Source organism: Condylura cristata, unplaced genomic scaffold, assembly GCF_000260355.1.
Source record: "Condylura cristata isolate star-nosed mole 26May11 unplaced genomic scaffold, ConCri1.0 scaffold00003, whole genome shotgun sequence".
Lineage (NCBI taxonomy): Eukaryota > Metazoa > Chordata > Mammalia > Eulipotyphla > Talpidae > Condylura > Condylura cristata.
Window position 1 is genome coordinate 33593686 of NW_004567104.1, and position 23740 is coordinate 33617425.

At 40.2% G+C, this 23740-nt stretch overlaps 1 protein-coding gene across 1 annotated transcript; it reads left to right on the forward strand.

The window, feature by feature from the left end:
- The first annotated feature begins 624 nt into the window (after positions 1–624).
- Positions 625–22243, forward strand: HCLS1 (hematopoietic cell-specific Lyn substrate 1). Its single transcript, XM_012729949.1, has 14 exons — positions 625–690; positions 3086–3169; positions 3716–3789; positions 12090–12219; positions 14661–14771; positions 15682–15736; positions 17167–17277; positions 18258–18313; positions 19159–19228; positions 19867–20078; positions 20490–20594; positions 21066–21282; positions 21417–21485; positions 21672–22243. Exons 2-14 carry the CDS (start codon positions 3086–3088, stop codon positions 21803–21805), a joined length of 1428 nt encoding a protein of 475 aa, XP_012585403.1. The 5' UTR covers positions 625–690; the 3' UTR covers positions 21806–22243.
- The last annotated feature ends 1497 nt before the right edge of the window (positions 22244–23740 follow it).

The following is a 23740-nucleotide window of genomic DNA, read 5'->3' on the forward strand; positions in this document are numbered from 1 at the left end:
GGGGGAGGAATCAAAATATCCAAAATGAGGGCTGGAAGAACGTAAGGGACTAGGGTGATGGTGCATGGGGAACTGGTGGTGAAATTCTATGGGAACTACACCTGATGTAAAACATACAAACATACAAAAATAAAAATAAAATGATAAACCCACCTGGATAATCTAGACTGACCAGGTAGGCAATATTTACCTAGTAGGCAAAAATAAATTAATAAATAAATCTTACCCTTCAGAACCCACTTAAAAATAGTTTTTCCTACTCAGCCTCACCAAATTCTCAAAATTCTACTACTATAACAGATGCAACTTCCCACCTATTTAGCACACAAATACTATTCTACAACATTCTTTTATGTGTTTTCTGATTCTAAGTTTTACTTCCCTGTCCATGTTAGAAACACTGAGAAAAGAGCAATTTTATGACTTCCCATAACTCTCAAAGCCTTGCCAAAAATAATTAGGCACAGAAGAATTTAATCGTTTTTATTTAAATGCCTAAGCAGAAGGAACTGACTCAAACTTCAGGAAGTAACTGTGAGGACAGAGGGACAGGAAGTGACAGAAAACCTGAATACGGAACTGAAGAGCAGTTCAGAATTTCTTGTTCTGAAGAGGCAGCTGACAGAGAGGGAGTCTAGTGTCACTGTGAAGAGCGTGAGGAGCTCAAAGAAGATACTCGCACTTTTGGAGGTGGGTATTCTGAGCTGTGGGAAAGTGGGGAACATGGGCAAGAGCAGAAGCGGAAGGATCCCTACCTGGTCCTTGGTCCTTGATGAAAGATGAAGTAATTACCAGTCGACTTTTGACCTTTCATGGCCTTGAGGCCTGGCTGTGAGTGGCTATAGATAATGAGCAACAAGTGTGGGCTGGAGTCCAGGGAACTTGATTTAGCAGCTATGCAGGACCCCTGGTTTTTCTGATGTCTATTTCTTAGGCTGTTGCACCTAGACCCTAAGTTAGGAGGAGGAGGAACACAGGCACTGAAGATAATATCTCTGCCCTGGGAGCATATATGGCCTAGCAGGCTGACAAAACCCACATAGAAGACATTGTAACAGGCCAGGAAATAGTTGCAGTATGTACACCAGTGCTAAGAACCATTGGTGATGGAGGCCAAGTGAAGGCATGAATTAGAACTAGTTTCTGTGATTGTGGGATCCTAGACCCAAAATGTCAGAAATGGAGGGACTTTCTAGATTAGCTAGATTAACCTCTTCAATTATTTCCCCTCCAGAAAAGCTGAGTAGCAGAGAGTTGCAATGGCTTACAAATTATTTAAGTTAATATTTGTAAGTTGCCTAGCCTAGTTCCTGGCAAGTAAGTATACACTCTGTTGATTCCATTACTTGTTTTCCCACAGGGACTTGTTACTAACAGAGCTGCGTGGCTACCAGGTCTGCTGACTATGGTTCATGTACTTTTAATGCTAGAAGGCAGCCTTATGATGAGGCCCTTGGTTGCCCCCTATCTGGGCACCACGCCTCACCATTCACACTCTTGTCTCCCACCTCTTATAGCACCTCTCAGCCTCTCCATTACTCCTCGGTGAGTGAAAGGCATTAAATTGTCACTATATCAGAAACTCAGTTTAAAAAATATATGATCTTGGGAGGTTTCTGAGAGAGTCAGGTTCAGGCCTTAGAGGAACAGCAGGAAAGAACATAGGACCTTCAGTCCTCGTTGCTTCCTTATTGCTCATGAATATTTTGGGAACTTCTCCTTTCTAGGTTTCTGTATGAAGTTCTCTTGTTGCAGAGCATCTCAGCAGCTGCAACCATAGGTCTTATCTACCTGCTCCCAGCCCCCATCCCCAATCCCATCCCTAATGTTGTCCCACAGGGGAAGCCAGAGCTCTCTCTGCAGTGACTCATCCCTCAGCATTGCTGACTCAGTTAATACTTCCTCAGTGTCTTCTCCAATACAACCCTAAATTTCCCTTGGGTTAGTTCCCCAGGGGTTTTTTAAAGATCATGAAGAATGGAGTTAGTGAAAATGGGGAAGCAGAAAGTCTAGGGGCCTCGGTAAAGAAACTGGAGTGTCTTAGGAGGTTGCAGAAGGGACTCTTTTAGACACAGTAAAGAGTGGGGGGACAGACACATGTCAGATAAGGTACCTGACTAGGAAAGGATGGGCAAGGGAGTTGTCAGCTAGCAAGAGGGATCAGGATCAAGAAGTCTCATTGGACCCAGAGCAGGTAGGCTTTTTTGGCTGTTGCCTCTTAACCCCTGGTCCAGGACCCATAGATGCAGAACAAATGCACAGCTCATTTTCATAAGCAAGGGGCAGAGCCAACAAAAATTTGGGGCGTGTCCAATAGAACAACAATGTAGTGCTTCTTCAGGGTATTTGTTCAACCTGTAATTTAGTCAATAAAATTCAAGGATTTATAGTATGTTATTTTTGAACGAATTATCTTCTTCAGGAATAAGATTGAACTTAAAAAAATATTACTGAATAAATGACTTATTCCCAGCAATTAGGACTTGCCCATGCTCTCTGTTCAGTGTAGGAATTCCAGCTGATTGTCCCTACTGACCTCAGCTGTGCAGCGTCTGGTGGCAGAATGGAACTAGGACAACATTTGCAAAAGGGGTCGGAAAAATTCTCAATGAAGTCAAGCAAGTTCATGCTTAGAGCAGAGAGCAGAGTAGATGCTCACTTAGCCAGAAGCTGGACCAACTTGTATTTCAACAGCTAGCAAAGGAATCCTATGTAGAAACCTGAGTGAAGTAGAATATTCTAGCATTCCTTATTGATAGCCACTGCAAGCCTCTGCATGGCTGACCACTTGACATAAAAGAGTAATCCCAGTAATTTGGCTCCAAGGTTACTTAGAGTTCCCTACATCATGATGACTTCTCTCCAGATTTGGGTGGGTCCAGCCCATGGTAGTGTAGGTAAGTATCTCCCATCTCCCCTCTTCTAACTGAACAGAGCTGTTTTCCTAAAGCCCCCATTTGCTTTGCCTCAACTTCTATTTTTTTTTAAGATGATGAGGAGTGTTAGGTTGTTATATCTTGATTTTAGCCTTCTTTTCCCACATTTAACTCCCTTCCTCCAATGATTCCCACCTTCTGTCCCCCAGATGTGGAAGTCTGTAGTAGGACATGATGTCTCTGTTTCTGTGGAGACCCAGGGTGATGACTGGGACACAGACCCTGACTTTGTGGTGAGTCTGGGAAGTTTTATTTGGACATTTAAGGGTGGGGGTAGAAGGCCTGTAGGCCACTCTGCAATTTTTGAGGGGAATGTAGAAAAACACGGCCTTGGATTGAGATAGTCCTCATGGTGGGGCTGACCCCAAGGACAGTTGGCTTCAGGAGCACAGCATGTATCACCACTGGTGTGGAAGGAGGAGACAGGTGCAGAGGAGTTCAGTGCTATGAGCAACAGGTGTGACTCGCTATGCTGACGCTGAGAAACCTGCTAACCCGAGGTCTCATTTGGCTGTGAGCCAGGATTTGGACTGCACATGTGAAAATTAGGGGGACTTAGAGAAATCTATGAGCTCCCAAGAGGGATATGTCAGGGATGCAGAGTAGAAAGGGAGGTTTCATAGCTCATTCAGTAAATTTTAACATGGAATCAGAGTGGATTAAATGCAAAGCCTGACTAAAGATCCTGACTGCAGAAGGCAGCAGACGCAGGAGACATGAAGAGCTCACTTGGGCCATTTTTCTTGCTATCGCTTCTTGCTGAGTATTGTCTTTTGCAGAATGACATCTCTGAGAAGGAACAACGGTGGGGAGCCAAGACCATTGAGGGCTCTGGACATGCAGAGCACATCAAGTAGGTGCTGAGAGGATTGGGGGCAGGACGGGGCTGTGGGAAGAGCCAAAGGAAAACAGGGAGACTAGGAAGAAAAGAAAGGGAGAAGGTAGTTCAAGTCTACATGTTTTTATGTTTGCTTTTTCTTATATCCATGTCAAAGTGTCCCTATGTGTGACATTTGTGTATTTTGATATTTCAGCCTCTCTCCTTATCTCTTAACCTTATTATTTCCAATTGCTTTTTAAAAAATTTCTATTGCCATTTCTCCAACTGAGGGACTATTGCTGTTCTTTCTGTGGGACTCAGAGAGGAAGTGCTCAAATGCTGATGGATCATTTATTATTTACCTATCTATTTACAGTAAATGATCTATCTATTCACACATTAAAATGTATGTTCAGATTCATATGGGACAAAGAGGAGTCAGTAAAATGTCAAGAGAGAACTCAGAATAAGTGCTATAAAAAGAGGAATATCAGGTCTCATACCTGTCTTGAATGATTGTTAAAATGAAAATGTATACTTAACTATTTGACAAAAGTTGAAAACCATGAATGTAATTTGAAGAGATATGTGAAAAGCTTGTTGATCTAAACTATTTTAACAACAGTATTTAGCGGTCTTAAAGATTGTGATTCAATTATTTCACCAAGAAAGAAAAAGCAAAACAAAAACTAATAGCATAGGGGGTATCCAGAAGTTATGTGGGATGTAGTGTATGTATGGATCAAGATATTCATACTTGAAGATTATTCAGGGTCATCTTTGGATTTGGGGAACTTATATTTAAAAATAATAATTCAGACTCATACCCTTTTCTCAGTAAAGTCTACTCAGCCCTAGTTCTCAGTCCTTAGAATTATTAAGAGAAAGATACAAATTCTCCTGTACCTTCTGCCTCCCACAGCCTGTTAAGGAAGCCCTACCCTGTTCTTCTGGAAGGAGCTTAAGTTTGGATAGAAGATGTATTTAGACTTAATTTACATCTCTTCCATTACTAGCAATATGAATTTAAACACACAGCCTATCTGAATCTCAGCTTATTTATTAAATGGGCATAATAATAGCTACGCTACAGGTGTGTAGCTAGAATTTACTTGGTAAGCTCATATCAATGTCTAATGATGTACTTAGCTCCTCTTAGCAATTCAATAAAGCTATGTCTCTTTCCTGTCAATACAAATTATTCCCAAACTAGATCTAAATATCATAGAATAAATGGAAACATTTGGACAAAAATCCACTCCCCATCGACCCTCTGTAAAGACCCAGGATCTCTTCTGAATCTTAGCCAAGTTAACATAGACAAAATCACTTTTCACTGCTGATTCTCATTTTTGCCATTAGGACCGTATCAAAAAGACTTCTCAAGGACAACCACTACTAAGTCTAATTCTTAGGATTCTCTCTGGCTAGTGATCTAAGTCAATAAATCAATCTTTGAAGTCAGATGGAAACCACTAAGTCCTAGAGAAGGAGGGGAAGTTAGAATGGAGGGCAGTAGTTGTGAGAACTATGATGGTTCAAATCAGGAAAAGGAAGTGATTGTGGTTCTCACTACCTCCCCCACACCATGGCCTTTCCTTTTTAGGTCTGTCTGAAGTCAATTTAGTCTAAGAAGCGTTTTAGCAATTTAGTCATTTACTTACAGGATCCAACCTAGCCTGCAGTTACTGCATAGCAGAGTCTTAGGTGAGGTGCTCCCAGCAGGCCAATGTTTCCTTAAAAATGCCTAGTTTTCATGGGCTCCTGTCGTTCCCTCCATCTTCTCCTCATCACTCTTCCCTATTCATATTTTTTGCTGTCTTTTCATGGGATTAGTAAAAGCTCCTTATTCTTCTAGGACTGTGCTTCTTAAACTACCTGTCACAAAGGACCAGGTTTTTAATTTTGTATTGCAGTGACATTGAGTTATAACAGTATATAGGTTTTAGATGTGTCAACATCTCTATCTACTACATTTTGCCACCAAAAGTCTAATTTTCCTCTTTCATCACATAATTGACCCCTTTGTACCCACCCTGCCCCCCTGTCTTCTAAATAATCACTATTTTATTCTTTCAAATACTTTTTTTTTTTGGTCACTTGTTTTGTTTCATCTACCACAAATGAGTGACCTCATACAGTCTTTTTCTTTCTCGATGGGACTTGTCTCAATTAACATAATACCTTCCAGAGGATGGGGTTTCAATATGCATTTAAATCTGTCATAGACTGACACTTCAGTAAAACAAAATAAAATTGAATTGCTGGAGAACATAATGGAAAGAAACCATGGAAAATATAAGTACACCATATTTTTAGATACAATAAGTATAAAACTATTATGTCAAATTGTTTGTAAAAATATCTAAACACTTTCAATTTTGTTCTTATGTCATTATGGAATGAAAACAGTTGGGCTTGTGGACCCCACTTTGAGTAGCACTACACTAGAAGAACAGGCTTTCAGTACTCTCTGAAACCCACTGGCCTTTAGGTTAGTTTCTTATTGAGCTACTCCCATGATGGTCATGTCTGCTTTCATGTACCCTGACTCTTACACCAAGTGAAAATGAAGAATAGCACATAGCTAAGACTATTAAAATAGTATTCTGGAATTCTAGGAACTGGTCTCAGCTCTACTGTAAAATGGATTAGGGTTTAAAAGAACATAATTTTATGCAGTTTCTGGAACGTCACAAGGGTTCTGTGAAGAGCTATGGACAGGACATAAGAATAATGGCTAACATTTATTGATTTATTATGTTCTGCAAAATGTTTTTCAAAATAGCTCTATCTCAGAGATGATGTTGTTTTGAATTCACAGAAAAAATCAACAGATATATTGATGTTTAGCAATTTGTCCAAGAACATACATTGAGTAACTTGAGTTTAATGCTGTTTGATTACATAGATTGAATTCTTAGCTGCTACATCACATTGCTTCTATGCCTAGTTAATATATACTGCCATATCTGTAATTTTCTTGCTCAAACAGAATGCAATTCCTAAGAACTGAACTGTAACCTTTCTCTAATACTGTTAACTCTCTTTAGAATGAGCAAAGTACTCAGATTGGTCTTAATACTGAACATATAAGTATGACTATTTCTAAGAGTTTATGAAATGAAAGCGTATCTTTTACTTCATGTTTTTTTTCTTTCTTACTAAAAACAAAACCAACAAAACTGTACTTTCTTGAGACATAACCTTTTTAAGAAAACAGTTCAATTGTTTTGACCTTATATTCAGCAACACAGCAAGCTATAAAATATTTCCATTACCACAAAAAATTCCTTCGTACATAGGAATTATAGTCAATACTCCCCATCCACACCTCTGATTGTATATAAATACTGATTTTCTTTTTGTCACAATAGATTACTTTTGCCTGACCTAGAATTTCATGTGAATGGGATAATACAGAATATACTCTTTGATTTCTGTCTTCTTTCACTCAGCATACTGTTTCTGGCACTTATTTACTGCCTTGTGTGTGCCAGTCTTTTGTTCTTTTTTCTTGTCATGTACAATTTTGTTGCTATGGATATGCCACAGTTTGGTGTATCTAGTACCCTGTTGATGGACTTTTGGATTGTTCACAATCGGAGCAATTGTATATCAAGCATTTGGACACAATTTTTTGTTGCTGTTGTTATTAATGTGTATTTACTTGCTTGGGAAATGCCTAGGAGTAGAATTGCTGAGTCATATAGTAAGTGTGTGTTTAAGCTTTTAAGAAACTGCCAAACTGTTTTCCAAGAGGAATTTGACATATTCATTCCTAGTTGTAAATATGGATCTCAATTATTCTTCATTCTTGTCTATATTTTGTATTGCTATTTTTAATTTAACCACTCTTGTGGTTGTGTGGTGATTTTAAGTTGCATTTTTTTTAAGTTTTTTTTTTTTAATTTATGCATACAAGCATTGGGGCCAGAGGTGCAGAGGGGTGAGAGGATTCACCAGAGACAGAATAGGAAGCAGAAAAGGTGGAATTACTGCTGAGGGTACCAACTGGTGAAACAGGAGGGGTCAACTGCTCCATGTGGGTCAGTTCTCTGGCCAGGATAGAACTTGTGCAGCAGTAACTGGCTGTAGCTTGAGAGCACCGCAACTTTAAGCCCAGTGCCACAGAGAGGCCCCCATTAAGTTCTATTTTTCAGATGACTAATTATGTTGATCACTTTTTCATGTGCCATTCATGTCTCCTCACTTTGAAGTATCCTCATTTTTTAAAAAATTGTGTTGTTATAAAAAAAAATGTGTCTGCTCAACGAATTGTAAGGGTTCTTTATAGATGAATACAATCTTTTGTAAGATACATGTGTTTTACAAATAATTTTTCTCAGAGTGTAACTTGCCTTTTTTTTTTATTAATGGCATTTTCAGAAAATCAGAGCTTTGAATTTCTACGTCTAATCTATCAACATTTTTTTTTTGGCTAGTGTTTGGTGTATCTAAGATATTTTTACCTATTTCAAAACTGATTTTTCTCTTGTAAAAAATTCATAAGCTTAGGTTTTACTTTTAAGTCTATGATCTACTTCAAATTAACATTTGTATACAATGTGACAAAAATTTAGGGTCATTTACTTCCCATGTGGATATTTCATTATTCCAACGTCACCAAAAGACTATTTCCCCCATTGACATACTTGGTACTTTTGAACACATGCAGGTGGGTCTGTTTGTAGATTATTTCATTGATCTGTATATCAAGCCTAACCCATACCACACTACACAGATTCTTTTTTATAACAAGTCATGAAATCAAGTTGTCTTCCAATTTATTTCCTTCAAAAATAATTTATGTTTCCGTATACATTTTTTAATAAGCTGGTGAATTCCTACACATAAGCCTGTTGAGATTTTGATTGGGATTGCATTGACTCTATGAACCATTTTGGAGGTAACTGATGCTCTTAAAGATATTGATTTTTTTTCATTCATGGAATAAGTGATACCTCTTCATATATTGAGGTGTCCTTTGCTCATATTTTGCTAAATTTATGCTACAATGACTATAAGTAGTATATCAATTTTCAAAGGTCCACAGCTACTCTGTAGAAATAAAGTTGATTTTGATATAGTGACCTTGTAAAATGTACTTAATAGTTCAAGTAGTTTTGTTCTGGTATATTACTTAGGATTTTCTACATACATGACCATCTTGCCTGTGGATAAAATTTTATTGTCTTTTTCACTCACCTTCATAATTTTACTTTTGTAACCAAAAAAAAAAATGTTCTTTCTCTTAGTTCATATCTGAGTCCCTGAGTTTTACTTTGTTCTCTTAAATTGCATTTCTTTTTCAATTCCAACTCAATTTCCAAATTGAATCAATGTGACAAAGGTTCTTAGATATGCTACTTAGCACATTGAATGGTAATTTTTTCTTCCCCTTTGTTACTCTTTCACCTGACCATTATATCCCTACAGCCATCATTTCTGTGTCCTCAGAGTCTGAAAGTGACTTACACATAAACGTTTAATTAATAGTGACTGAATGAAAGAATGATACAACTAAGACCACTTAGAATTGACTTCAGTTATATTCTTAAAGAAAAATTAAAGTTAATGTTCTTTGGCCAAAACTTCATTCAAGTTCTATTTGTATCAGTATGTTCCTCTAACAAGACTTGCTGTCACTCCCTAGGCCAATATTCCTGAATGTCACTTTCTAGTTCCTTTTAAAATCTTGTTTCAACTGTGATTTAGTCAAGATCCATATAGCGATCACCAGACTCATCAATACATCATAGATTTTTCCCATTTGAAAATAACATTTAGCCTCGTTTTCTTTACTTTCACCTGAATACTTTGGCTGGGAAATATCAGACAGCCATGTTCTGGAACCAGAAATCTTTTTGACACAGGCAGTTCTAAAGTGTTGGTGTTGTTGATCTAACAACACAGGAGCTCTGCCTTCACTGTTGCCAGAGGGTTTAGAGCAGGCACAGGAACAGAAGGTTCTTCCAACACTTAGCTTAATTTCATCTGGTCCAAAGCCAGCTTTCTAATATTAGCAGTGACTAAAGTTGAGCAGGCTAATTCAGAAGACCTTCAGTGGAATTATACTGCAGGGCCACCAGGTGGATCTATTTTTCCATGAAAGAGGAGGATTTTTTTTTTTTTTCATAAACTATCTCAACCACTTTATTTTTTCTCAAATGTTATTAATTTGTCATTTACATAACTATATAATTAATTTAGAGTGTGTATATCTTCACATCTCCATATGTCCACCAAAACTGTAGCACTGATGTCAAATCACCTGCCACCTCCTCTTTTTCCCTCCCCCTCCGTTCCCTCGGGTAACCTGTATATTTTTCACAGAGTCTAAGAATTACTTTTCTGTGCTTCGCCAGTTTGTTTTATTTAGTTATTCATATTCCACAAATGAATAATTATCCGATAGCTGTTTTTCACGTTCTGACTTATTTCACTTAGCATAATCATTCCAAAATCCATTCATTTTGTCCCAAAGGCATTATTTTTGTTTTTAAATACCTGAGTAGTATTCCTTTGAGTATATATCCCACAATTCCTTTATCCAGTCATCTGTTAGTGGACATTTAGGTTGGCTCCATAATTTGTCCATTGTAAATAATGCTGCCATAAACATACATGTACATAAATCTTTTTGTATTAGTGTTTTCATGTTTTGGGGGAAATACCTAGGTATTACTACCTAGGTATTATTGGGTCATATACTATTTTGATTTTTACTTTTTAAAGGAATCTACATACCATTTCCCACAGATTACATTTTCAGCAGCAGAGGATAAGTGTTCCCTTTGTTCCACTTCCTTGCCCACATTTGTTGTTTCTAGGTTCTTTGAGATGGCCATTCTCACACCTATGCCATTATGACCCTGCATAGTGATGGGGAGGTGATATCTGGTTTTGATTTGCATTTTACCTATAATGAGTGTTACCTATAATGAGCATTTTTCAAGGGCCTGAGTTTGTTTGTTTTCATTTTTTTAATTTCGGGTTCACTACTCAAATGTTTCTAAGAATCTCTATGAGTCATATATGTCCAAATATCAGTGCTGATTGTCACTGGCTTCATAGCCTCAGGCTAAATAGATATGCAGAGGTTTTCGCTCTTCTATGCTAAAGTGCAATAAGAAAGAGAATGTTTTCCTATTGGGTATTACATTTGCTTAGGGGTGTCCCAAATCAAGTTATATGAGTCTTAAAGTAGAACCACAATAAATAATGAATAGATTATATTTGCTAGCCTTTACTAGTTTTTAGTTTTCACAGAAATGAACAGATTTGGAAGTGGGATAAAGACCATTTTTTTTAACAAGAAAATACACAAAATATTGTAATAGTGTTTTTTATATCCATTTTTGTTGACAATTTCCTAGTATGTTGTTGAAAGTTATAGTATCATTTATTTAATTTTTCTTCAATATTGTTCATATAATTGTTTCTTCATTCTTGCTTATGTACAATGTAGTAGTGACTGTCAGTAGATACTAAGCTTTGCCATAATTAAAATTATTTCCTTGGAAACAGACAAAACTAAACCAAAACAAACCCTTGGTATCTAACTTTAGAACTAAGGTTACCAGAGGGGGTAAAATGTGGGAGCAAAGGAAAAGAAACCCAGTGCCCTATGGTGGAGAATTTGGGTGTGTTAGTGTTAGATGTGGTATGGTAACATATGTAAGCAAATATGTATGTAAGCAAATAGGTATGACTCTAATCTCCTAAAACACTGACAAAGTTGTAAACCAATGTTACTTCAATAAAAAAAATTAAGAAAATAAATAAGCAACTAAATTAAATAAAGTGGAATTTAGAAAGAAAGAAATACTACTTTTCCCAAATAAAATTTATAAGAAAATGAAAAGTATTACTTAATAAAAAAATAAATAAAATTACTTTTTGGGGGTAGATTTCCAGACTAGAATGTGTTAGCAAAAGGATACATAGATATTTTTGAACTTCTTGTGATAGATTACTGAATTCCTAGAAAGTCCATTCAGAGAGGGAAAATGCCTTCCCAAATAGTAGGATATCAGTATCGGTATCATTATCCTTTATTATTTAGGAACATGAAAAAATGGGACTAAATATCAGAAGGTCATTTAGTGACTAAAATAACAGACTATAGGAAATAATACTGACTTTTAGCAACTATAAATCAGGCAATTATATGTATAACATGCTAATCTCTTTTTCTTCAATTTGGCACTCATATTTTGGAGGCTCAGCTCAAAATAAATAGAACACACTTCAAGATTCCCATTTTTCTGGGCAGATGTATTCACTGAATCCCTGAGCCAGCTATATCTCTGTGATTTTGTTACTTCTAGCATCCACCAACTGAGAAGCAAAGTGTCAGAGGAGCATAATGTGCTCAAGAAGAAGGAGATGGAATCAGGGCCCAAAGCATCTCATGGCTATGGAGGGCGATTTGGGGTGGAAAGAGACCGAATGGATAAGGTGAGTTGATAGGCAGAATTTTAGTCAAAAAATAAAAATAAAAAAGGTAAATTGATTTTCTTGTTTTTTTTTTTTAAGATTTATTTATGCATACAGAACTGGGGTACAGGCCAGGTTGCAGGGGCAGTGAGAGGATTCACCAGAGACAGAGTGGGGAGCAGAACAGACCCATTGAGGAAGTACACTGCTGAGGGGAGTAGCAGGCTGGTCAGGAGAGGTCTGCCGCGCCATGTGGTCACCTCCAGGGCAGGGATCAAACTCATGCGGAAGTGGCTGTAGCTTCTTAGTGCTGTGCTTTAACTCTGCACCACCAGGGAGGGACCTACTTGTTGGTTCTTAAAATCTAAAAATTTCTCAAAGATAGATTAACTCTTTGGGCTCTACAATACAGTGTCTACATATTGTCTGTACCCATTTCCCCCTGATTGTAACCTATAAGTATGAGTGGTCGAAAATATAAACCAAGGGTTTAGGAAGGCTGACCTCTTGTAAGACCAGCCACACTGAGGTTCCTAGACCAAGGTGATAGGAAACAAATATAAAAGGTAAAATATGTTTTGGAGAAGACCCTTCCTACTGGCGCAAAGGGTTAGGACACAGCACTGCCAGCTGGCCACAGCCACCTCAGTGCAAGGTGATCTGCATGCGGGGCAGAATTCTCCTGCCCCCCCCCCCCCCCTGCTCCCCTCAGCAGTGTACTTCATCGATCTGCCTGTTCTGCTCTCCACTCTGTCTCTGGTGAAGCCTCTCACTGCCCCTGCACCTCTGGCTTGTACCTTGGTTCTATATGAATATTTTTTTTTTTTAAAAAAAGACTTTAAAAAAATGTTTTATAGAATTTATGACTTTTATGACTTTACTTACTATGTCTATGCTACAACCTCTTATTTTCTTTACTGTATAGTTAGTCCTCTTTTTGTATATATGTTAAATCTTGTTTATATAATGTATACATTGGTATGATAAGCATTGGTATTATTTTGTCTATTAGATGCTCTCAAATGTGACTATTGTTGTTCCTTTATCCGTTAGCTACTATAAAAGCATATGAAAAAAGACTGCCTGTGAATCATATTTTCCTTTGACTTTATTAGCCTCAAAGATAGGATGTATTCCTATAAGAAAAAAAAGATTATATTTTCAAAGCAAAAAAATATCTAATGAAACATTTACTTAACCTTCAAGGAGTGTTTTGTCATTGGTGTTACATGCAAGCATTGTATTCTCCCATGAAATTCTTGGAAAATGTAAAATAGATAAATCATCACTCATTTATTTTGTTTTACTTGTATATCTATTTACATTATTGTTCATTTTACAACAATGTTTCCTCCCCCCTCCCTGCCCCCTCATCCCCATTGCTCCCCACTATAGTCACTCATTCTCAAATTTAACAACTTAATCTACTCAGATGGCAAAATTCTCCCAAGTGACTTCCCAGGACCCTGTAGAGGGTGGTATTTTGTAACAATTGCTCATGCCAGCAGGGGTTCCGAAATATAGGAGGAGGAAGCTTTCTGATTTATTCTTAGCCAGACTTCAAGGTATCATTCTTTGGTTTGAAGTATTACTCAATTTCCAGATTATGAAAACATCCACATTGAAATATTAGAAGAGACATATATTTCAAAATCAAGTAGAAAAAAAAATGGGTAGGTGGAGTAAAAAGTGAACGGGAATAGAAAAATTTAAGTTTTGTGCTATCTTGGATCACGCATAGTATTGTCTTCCCCTTTGGTATAACAAGCCCTTGACTGTCAAATATCAAGGCTCAGCTGGTACTGTTGAACTTTAATGGCCATATGAGAGACAAGATTTGGAACCAAAAAAAGGTAGGAAGAATGATGTAAAATATATATTAAAAAAAGAAATAAATAACTGTCATTAAAACAAAGCAAAACACTCCATTCCTGCTATGGTATCCAGTCATTGCTCTTTGGTGTCTCTCGGAGTTACCCTCATTTCTATTTTGAAGCACAAAGTCCAATTTTACCTCTCTTTTTTTTTTCTGGTTTAAAAATTGCTTTTTCTACCTAATCTCTATCTTTCTAGTACACAGCCTTATAAATTCCAAAATCTACCCTCTTGCTTTCCACTGTTGCATAAGGAAAAAAGAAAAAGCATAGTGTAATCAACTAGGAATAGGATCTATCTCTTACATGCACATTGTGCTTTACTGTTTACAAGACACTTCTAGGGATTCCCCATATTAGTTTCATGTGAGTTAGGAGTTTCCTGAAAGATTGAATCCCAGTGGTGTTAAAGAAGAATCAGGATATGCAAAGCTCCACAAAAAAGTGGCGTTGTTCTCCCATCATACAGCCATCACTGGGCTTAACCCACAGTGACATCCCTGGTATTCTTCTATCCCATCTCTGTATGGTTTTCTTTTTTATGATCATTTTTGTCATGTTGCTCATTCTGTCTTGGATTTTTCTCAGAGCGCTGTGGGCCATGAGTATGTTGCTGAGGTGGAAAAGCACTCTTCTCAGACTGATGCTGCTAGAGGTTTTGGGGGCAAATACGGAGTTGAGAAGGACAGGGCAGACAAGGTAGGTTACGACTCCCTGCTCACACAGGCCACCTCAAATCATGTGGGACTTGGCAGCACTCGCTAATCGGGATGGAATGTCCCTTCTGTCTTAGCTCCCCTCAGACATTGGCCTAACCATCCATTGTGCTTTCTTTCATCTTCTGCCTCATAAGCCATAAACTGAACCACCTAAACACTCAGAATATTAAGTTAAATCAAGACACAACTTACTAGTAACTCCTAAGGTGCAGAATCTAGACTCGCTGAGAGACCCCAGGTTACTGAGATCTGTGATGTCAGGTCTTCATCAATATGTTTGCTTCCAGTGCCAGACTGTCAGGCTCATCTCATCCCACCAAAATCACCCCTCTTGCTTTCCAATTTGCATGAGGAAAGACAAAAGGGTCACTGTAACAAACTAGGAATAGACACTATGTCTTACATGTGCATAGTGCTTTATTGTGTACAAGATGCTCACCCCATTTTAGCTGCATGTGAGTTAGGAGGGAAAAAATCACTAATTTTCTGTATGACCCACTGGACATTTTATCTACTTTGCTCCATTTAGTTCGCACAATATCCCAAATCAAGAGCCATCATTTCTCCTGTTTTGCAGTTGAGGCTAGAAAGGCAGGTATACTTGTTTTCATTTTATATTTGAAGAGACAATGGTTTGGATTATTAAGGACATGCCCAGAGTTAAATAATGACAAGCAGAGCAGGCAAACTGGGTTGGAGTCTAGAGCTGTGTGTGCGGAGCCCACACTCACTGGATTTTTAACCCACTACGTCTGCAACAACCTGGCAGCTTACTCTCTGAACTCTGGGCCCCAAAACATTGAGCTCTGGCTAAGCTGGGAGTAAGAAGTGAGGGAGCAGAAAAAGTATCTGCACTGACTCTAACCAATTCTCTCTCCTTTCCTCTGTAGTCAGCAGTTGGCTTTGATTACAAAGGAGAAGTGGAGAAACACACATCTCAAAAAGGCAAGGACTCTGCTCCCTGAACTGCTTTTCTGCTCAGACTTCACCTCCTAACAGCTGTTATCAGCCCCCGCTTTGTTCTACGAGTCAGTTCCCCACTGTTTCATTTGTTTTTAGATCCAAGTATGTGCTGGCTTCTTTCTCCTTTACTGCTTTTCTATAAGATTGATCGAGTTATTTATTTATTTATTTATACATACAGAACTGGGGTACAGGCCAGACATGCAGGGGCGGTGAGAGGATTCACCAGAGACAGTAGGAAGCAGAACAGACAGATTGGCAAATTACACTACTGAGGGGAGCAGCGGGCAAGACAGGAGAGGTCTGCCATGCCATGTGGATCACCTCTGGGGTGGGATTGAACTCGTGCTGAAGTAGCCACGGCTCTTGCTTCACAGTGCAGAGCTCCAACCCACTGCGCCACAAAAGAGGACCCTCAATGATTTTGTTCAGTGAGAACCTATGAAAGAATGCCGATATTTTACCTGGAAATAGAAAGTGTCTTTATTTTGTGTTGCTTCAGCAGCAATGATAAACAGGCGTCCTGAAACAAGCTATAGGGTGCAGGATGCTGAGAGCAAGAGCCAGGCTTTTTTGCAGAAAGAGAAAAGGGTGGGTGAAACTGAACGCTGAATTTTGGACTTTGAGGGGAATGAGCCCACTGCTATACTCCCGACCTCCGCCCATGGCTCCGATCTTATTAATAAGGCTTTCAAATGATCAGACCCTGGGGCACAACACCTCCCACCCCCCAGGTTCCCAGTTCCCTGTCGCAGGTCATACTCTGAGGTATACAGCCCAGGCTAATCAAGCGTCCTACTATTGTCTAATTTGAAAGGCACATTGGTTATACCCACAATTTTGCTCTGCTCTTGATTGTTATTTCTCCATTACTTGAAGATATTTCATTGATCTGGTATCTGTTTTGTATTGGCCTAATCATTTCTTTGTAGGAAGCACATTTTGTTATTCTATTTTGCTTGTTCATACTCTCATTTCTGCTATTTTAATTCATCTATTTCTTTCTAAAGCCAGGAATTTTTATCTTTTGAGTTTCACTAGTTTATACAGATGGTTATATTTTAGCTAGCATTTCTAAATGTGTCTATGGGAATAGGGAAAGGCATTGTTTCATATGTATCTGCTTATTCCCCTCTCCTTATACTCTATACTTTCTTCTTCCTTGAAGAAGGAAGAAAATGGACCTAATCTTCTTATCTTGGCATAGAAATAATGGAGAAAAGGAATCAACAAGGTTGAATTAAAGTTTCAGAAGATGGCTTACGATACATTTGTTTGTAATCCACCCATATGGATCCCTGCTGTCTTCCCAGACCCCTATTATCCTGTACCTGATCCTCCTGACATCTCTCTTCAAAAGCACTTTACTATAGCCTGAGAGTGAGTTCTAACGCTTGCTCCTTCCATCATAGACTACTCCCATGGCTTTGGTGGTCGTTATGGGATAGAGAAGGATAAACGGGACAAGGCAGCTCTGGGATTTGACTACAAGGGAGAGACAGAGAAACACGAATCCCAGAGAGGTGAGTTGGGGTCCAAGATGTGGGAAGTCACAGAATAACATGGAGCGCTCCTTTCCTTTCTGGAAACTGAAAATAAGAGACCTAAGATACAAAAAGACAGATGTACTGTAGTGATGATTATCATGAGGGCGAATTGGGTATAGGGTGGAAGGGGGGAGAGAGAAAATAGGGGACAAAAAAGGCAAATTAATTGAAAGATACTGCTAAAAGTAGCAGCAAGCAAGACAAGAGAGGTTGCTGTGTAGAGGGTCCAGAAGCTCTATTCATACTCCAGGCATCACTGATTGGTTAGGGTGACTAGTCTTGGGTAGTCCCGACTGATTACCTGAATTAGCAACGTGGGTCATCAGCTTAATGTCTGGCAGTCCCAGGCACTCACTTTCCCATTCAAGCCTCCCAAACTTGCTTGCTGGGCAAGGAGTGGGGGCTTCCTTTTCCAACTTGGGAGTAATACCATGACACCAGAAGGAAGAAGACTCATTGCATGAATGTGGGGTGGTGGAGTGAGATCAGGTGGGTAGAATGGAGGACAGCAAAATTAGGAGGGAGGCCAAAGAGAAGTAGTCACTGAGAGAGAGATAGACTGACCAGCTGGGTGTTGACAAGACTGTGTCTTGATGACAAGTCCTGGTGCCACTGTGCCTTCCAGAGGACAGCCTCTTTATTCCCTGGGACACATAGGTGGTGGCGGGGGGCTCTTCTTAACTTCTACTGTTTCTTCCTATAATCTCTCTTTTCATATCTTTCTCTTTTCTGTTTCCCTTTTCTTATTCTCTCCCTTCCATTCTCTTCCAACATGCCCTGTCTCTATTCTCTTCCTTCTCTTCCCATGCTAGCCTCTCTTTATCCTGATTGTCACACTCCTTCATCCATCTGTTTTCCACATCCCTGTCTTCTGGAATTTCTGCCAGTGCTCCCTCACCCCATACATTTTTATTATTTTAACTCTTTTATTACTCTCATATCTTTCCATCCTACAGATTATTCCAAGGGCTTTGGTGGTCAGTATGGAATCCAAAAGGACCGAGTGGATAAGGTAAAGCCCCAGTGTCCTGAGAATGTTGTCTAGACTGCACTGGGAGTGCACAGGGAGGAATGCAGCAAAGCTGGAAAGGAATAGCTGGGGTTGGAAGGGCCAGGCCCCTGAGCTGCCTGTCTGATGTACTGGGCTCCCCTCTGACTGCCTTCTGCATCTAATGGGTATGTCTCCTGGCCTGAACATTAACTAAGGAGACTGGAGGGAAGAAGAGAGGAAGGGAGAGATAGAGAGCGAGAAGACTGACTTCAAGGAAAAGTGGTGTTTTGAAATTTCATTCATTGATTGGGGTTACAAATAGGATAATATATTTCCCCATTCTTTGTCCTCCCCTATGCCAGGTCCTCTTCAAGTACTAGCTAGAAATCTTTTTTTTTTTTAAGATTTATTTATTTATGCTTACAGAACTGGGGTACAGGCCAGAGGTGTGGTGGGTGAGAGGGTACACCAGAGACAGAGTGGGGAGCAGAACAGGCAGATTGACACAGTACACTGCTCAAGGTAGCAGCAGGTGGGTCAGTAGAGGTCTGCCGCACCATGTGGGTCAGCTCCCTGGCCAGGGATCGAACTTGTGCTGCAGTGGCTTCGCAGGGCTTCATAATGTGATGCTTTAACTTGTTGCGCCATCGGGGAGAGCCCCAGCTAGAGATCTTTTTGAATTCTGGGCAATGGGATTAGGATATAAGGTTCTAGATACTTTGAGACTTCAAACAGTGGAAGCGATCCTACCACAAAATAAAAATATTGTAATACCCTGCCCAATTACTGAGCATCTCAGTTAGGATACAGAGTTACCACTATCCCCCCCCCACCCATCCTCACTGTGCATACTGTTCTACCCACAGAGTGCTGTTGGTTTCAATGAAATGGAGGCTCCAACCACAGCTTATAAGAAAACAACACCCATAGAAGCCGGTGAATCTTAACAATTCCTTCTTCATGTTTCTCAGCCCTCTCTCCCTCCTTATCCCTTCTTCTTTCCAGACTACCCCCTCCATATCTTTAGCTATTTAGATTAGCCAAGGTAGAATTGATCCTTACCTTTATATATCAGTCTCTATCTCCTTGAAAAACTATGTTAAGTGGAAAGAGAGGTAGATTGACTTTAGGGAAGGAACCAGTGGCAACAACAACAGAAAAAAAAAAAAACAGAAACGGGGTGGGGTGGGGGGAGCTATTGGGAAGAATACATAGGGATAAGAGTGTGGGATGGAGGGGGAGTGTGGGTGGTGGTCAGAGGAAGGACATACAGACTTCAAAACAAGGAAGGATGCTAGATAGGGAACCAGGCTTATCCTTTAGAAAAGACAAAAATCTGAGATTACTTGGCTCAGCTATATGGAAATTGAGGCTTCAGGGTTGTAATCCTTTTATAATCTCCTTGTTCCTCCATCAATACTTCTGTACTTTTCTTCCCACGAATATTTTTTCTGTCCATTCTCCTCCTGGGTATTTAACTGATTTCTATTATTTCTCCAAGCACTGACCCCTTCCTCCTCCAAAGCACAGCCGTGACCCCAATCAACCCTAATTCTTCTTGTCTGTGCCTGCAGCTTCTAGTGATGCACGTGGGTTGAAGGCAAAATTTGAGTCCATGGCAGAGGAGAAGAGGAAGCAGGAGGAAGTAGAGAAGTCACAGCAAATGGCCAGGCAACAACAGGAGAGAAAGGCACTGGTAAAGAGGAGTCAAGAGGCTCAGCAATCAGCAGCCCCTGTGGAAAAGCCAGTGGTGCAAGCCCCATTGCCCAAGAAGATCTCCTCAGAGGTAAGTGCTTAGTTCTCCAGAATCCAATTCAAGATTCCTTACCCACGAGATTAAGGGGTTCAAAACATTGGTAGAAAACAAGGCAAAGGCCTTCCTTCCCTGTGCTAGGCTAAGGCTATAACTGTTGTCCCTCTCTTCAGGGAGATTTCAGCTTGTGTAACTGGGTCTCATATATACCAGAATGTTAGGGAGAAGTCAAGATTTTCATAGTACAACAAAAAAGATGGCCAACCAGTGCAGCCAATACACAAGTAAGGAGCTGATAAGAAGGAGCTATCATTTCAGGTGGGAGCACATCTTGAGAGATGGGTTTGATTTGGGTTGACAGAGATAGGAGGTATGTACCAGGTCAGTGCAAGAGAGAAGAGGAAGGCTTATTTGCTTACTGTAGAGATGCTTCCTTCTTCATAGGCCTGGCCTCCAGCAGGGAATCATCCATCATCAGAGCCTGAGCCTGTGAAAATCAGCAAGAAACATCCATTGTCTACTCTGCCCTCAAGGCAGGATCAGCCAGAGGTAAACAGAGCCATAAAGATTCTTTACCCCTTACTCATACCCTTGTGTCCTAGGAAACCATCCTTGTTTGTCTGAGATTGACATCATCTTACTCCAAAAATTCTGCATTCTTACCTCCTCATCTTCGACAGACCAGGATAGTTTGTCATCCTAGCTATAGTCCTCCCAATAATGTACTTCTGCTTCAGTGTTGTCCCGATCTTCCAAAAAATCTGATTTACTTTCTACTTCCTTCTCCTCACACCCTTTACAGATGCCTCTGCATCATCTTTTGATTTTGAGTGGATAGATATAGGAGGAGAATGAAAATTGAAGATAGATAAAGGGTTATGGAAAGGCTGGTAGGCAGAGGCTGAGAGTAGAAGTGCCAGGATGGTGCAGAGTAGGGTCTGGGCAATCCTCCTTTGGGAAGTTTGAAGGAGACGCTCTTTTTGAGTCAAAGTCATCCTGCTCCACACTGTCTCTTCTCAGGACAATGAGGAGCCCCCAGCTCTTCCCCCCAGGACTCCAGAAGTCTTCCAGCTGAGTGAAGAGCCAGTGTATGAAGCGGAACCTGTGCCTGAGCCTGAACCTGAACCTGAGAATGATTATGAAGATGTTGCAGATGTTGGCACATGTGAGCGGGATGATGAACCAGAGGGAGACTATGAGGATGTGCTGGAGCCTAAGTCCTCTTTTCCTTCCACTGGTGAGTGCTGTGGGGAAAAAAGCATGGAGGTCTCGGGGAGGAAGTGGGAGAAGAATTCTCCTACTATTCATAAATACTTGTCCGTGTTCCTTCTCTGTGTTGATTAGACCATGCTTCTGTTTCTCACTATGCAGGAGCATCAGGTCGCCCAGCTCAGGCTGGGGCTGGAATCTCAGCTGTAGCCCTGTATGATTATGAAGGAGGTAGGTTGTGAATGGCCTGAGGGGTCTGGTGCCTGAAGAGCCTTGATACAAGAGAGGGGGGCGACTTTTGTGGGATACGAAGGATCCAGTCTTAGGTATCAAGAACAGCTCTATTTGCCTCACTGAGGCGAGAGTAGGTACAGGACCTGTCAGACCACCCTAATAGCCTGTCAATTTCCTCCCCAGAGGGAAGCGATGAGATTTCCTTTGATCCAGAAGACATCATCACTGACATTGATATGGTGGATGAGGGCTGGTGGCGGGGCCGTTGCCGTGGCCAGTATGGACTCTTCCCTGCAAATTATGTCAAGCTTCTTTAGTAGTGGACCCTCCCTGGACTCTGTACCATGACTTCTTATGTCATGGTACATGACATAAGTGACTCTGCCTCCATGCCCTTTCATTTCTGCTGCAGGCGTCTAGTAAGTCCTAAATTGTCTGATCTTCTAAGACACGCTTCCCTCCATTAGGACTTAGGACAGGGACAGCATAAGGAAAAGGTGGGTCGTCTTCTCAAAGAAGGTTCCTCTCTGCCCTGGATGGCTCATGGATGTTTATCTAGTGCTCCTGCCTTTCTCCATCAATGCTCTAATACCGCAAGTTCTACCTTCCTCTGTTTGAGAGCCCATCTTCCCTATTTACCTAGGAAGGGATATCTAGATTATCTGTTTTGTCTGGTTTGTTGTGTGCAAATTTTCTGTCCATGAAAAAAATGTCTCTGAATCTTCCCTCTGTTCATTCCTAAACCTGGAAATAAAGCGGGACTGAATTCATCTCTGTGCTGAGGTAAATAGTATTTTTGTGCAGCCCTCAATAGGCTGCATAGGACTCTGATGGTTGCAGTTCTCCTTCCCTTTCAGGCATATCCAGAAGATCTGATCCTACTATTGCCTATCCCTGCACCCCCCAAGCCAAGGGTTGGGTCTTTTCCTTCAGTTTTTCTTGAACCCAATCCAAAACACATCAGCCTGAGCACTGGTGGTGAGACAGAGTGACAGGCAGCTAGGTAGCGTCCTAATTACAGCAGGTCTGCCTCTATGAGCCTCAACAGTTGTGTGACACCTATCACCTTCCTAGGAGTAATGACTATACTCTGTTAAGACAGGATTGTTCTTGAAGAAGCATACAGTGGGGAGAGGCAGGAAGGTAAGATTTTTTTTTTTCCCCAGTAAAAATGACTAAAGGGAATACAAGCTCCAATGAAATGTTAAGAGGAGTTAGACGGAGAGTTGGCTTCTGTTTAAGAAAGTCCAGGCTTATATGGTCATATAAGAGGGGAGATGGAGGAAACTCATGAAGCTTCTGTGTGGCACAGAACCAACGCTGATAGGAAAAAAAGGGAAGGGAAATTGGACAACCAGTGATGGGCATAAAAAAAATCACTGAAGTATGGGGATGATGAAAAAAAGAGAGCAGGGCATAATGGTTTATACCCAGAGCCAGGCCATTGCATTCAGTAAGGTGAGACACAGGAGATCGTAGGCAAAATCAAAACAAAAATAAGGTTTAGGTGTTGGGAATTTTGTATTGGTAGGACAGGGTCCGGTTTTCATAGATGGGGAAGACAGTGTAATCAAAGAGAAGCTGAAATTAGCAACTGAGGTTTATGTTTGATTAGTATTTTACAAATTGGTGAGCTGCCCATGTACCTAGAGCATTGCATCCCTCAGGCTTATTCCTGGTTTTTCTTTTTTTTTTTTTGTTTTAAGATTTATTTATCTATGCATACAGAAGTGGGCTACAGGGGTTGTGTGAGGACTCACCAGGACAGAGTGGGGAGCAGAAAGGCAGATTGACAAAGTAACTGCTGAGGGGAGCAGTGGGCAAGACAGGAGAGGTCTGCTGTGCCATGTAGGTCACCTCCCTGACTGGGGATTGAACTCCTGTTGAAGTGTCTGCAGCCAGCTTTGCAGTGCTGTGCTTTAACCTATTGCACCACCAGAGAGGGCCCTATTCCTGGTTATCGAGACACACGTTATTCTGTTTCAATAATGACTTCTTTGCCAGTAAATTACTAATTTTTCTGTAAACCTAATTTATAATATTCACCCAAAGGCCTTTCAGAGTACAAAGCAGCTTTCATTTCTAGCTATAGAGGTATTGCAGTTTCTATCCTAAGAGGTAAGTCAGTCACCATAGACACACAATTTAATTCTTCAACTTGACTTGATATCACAAATAGGTCAGACTTTTACAGTGGTTTTTCCTATTACATCTCTCAGTTCTATCTTGTTCTTTTTCTTTATTCTAAGACA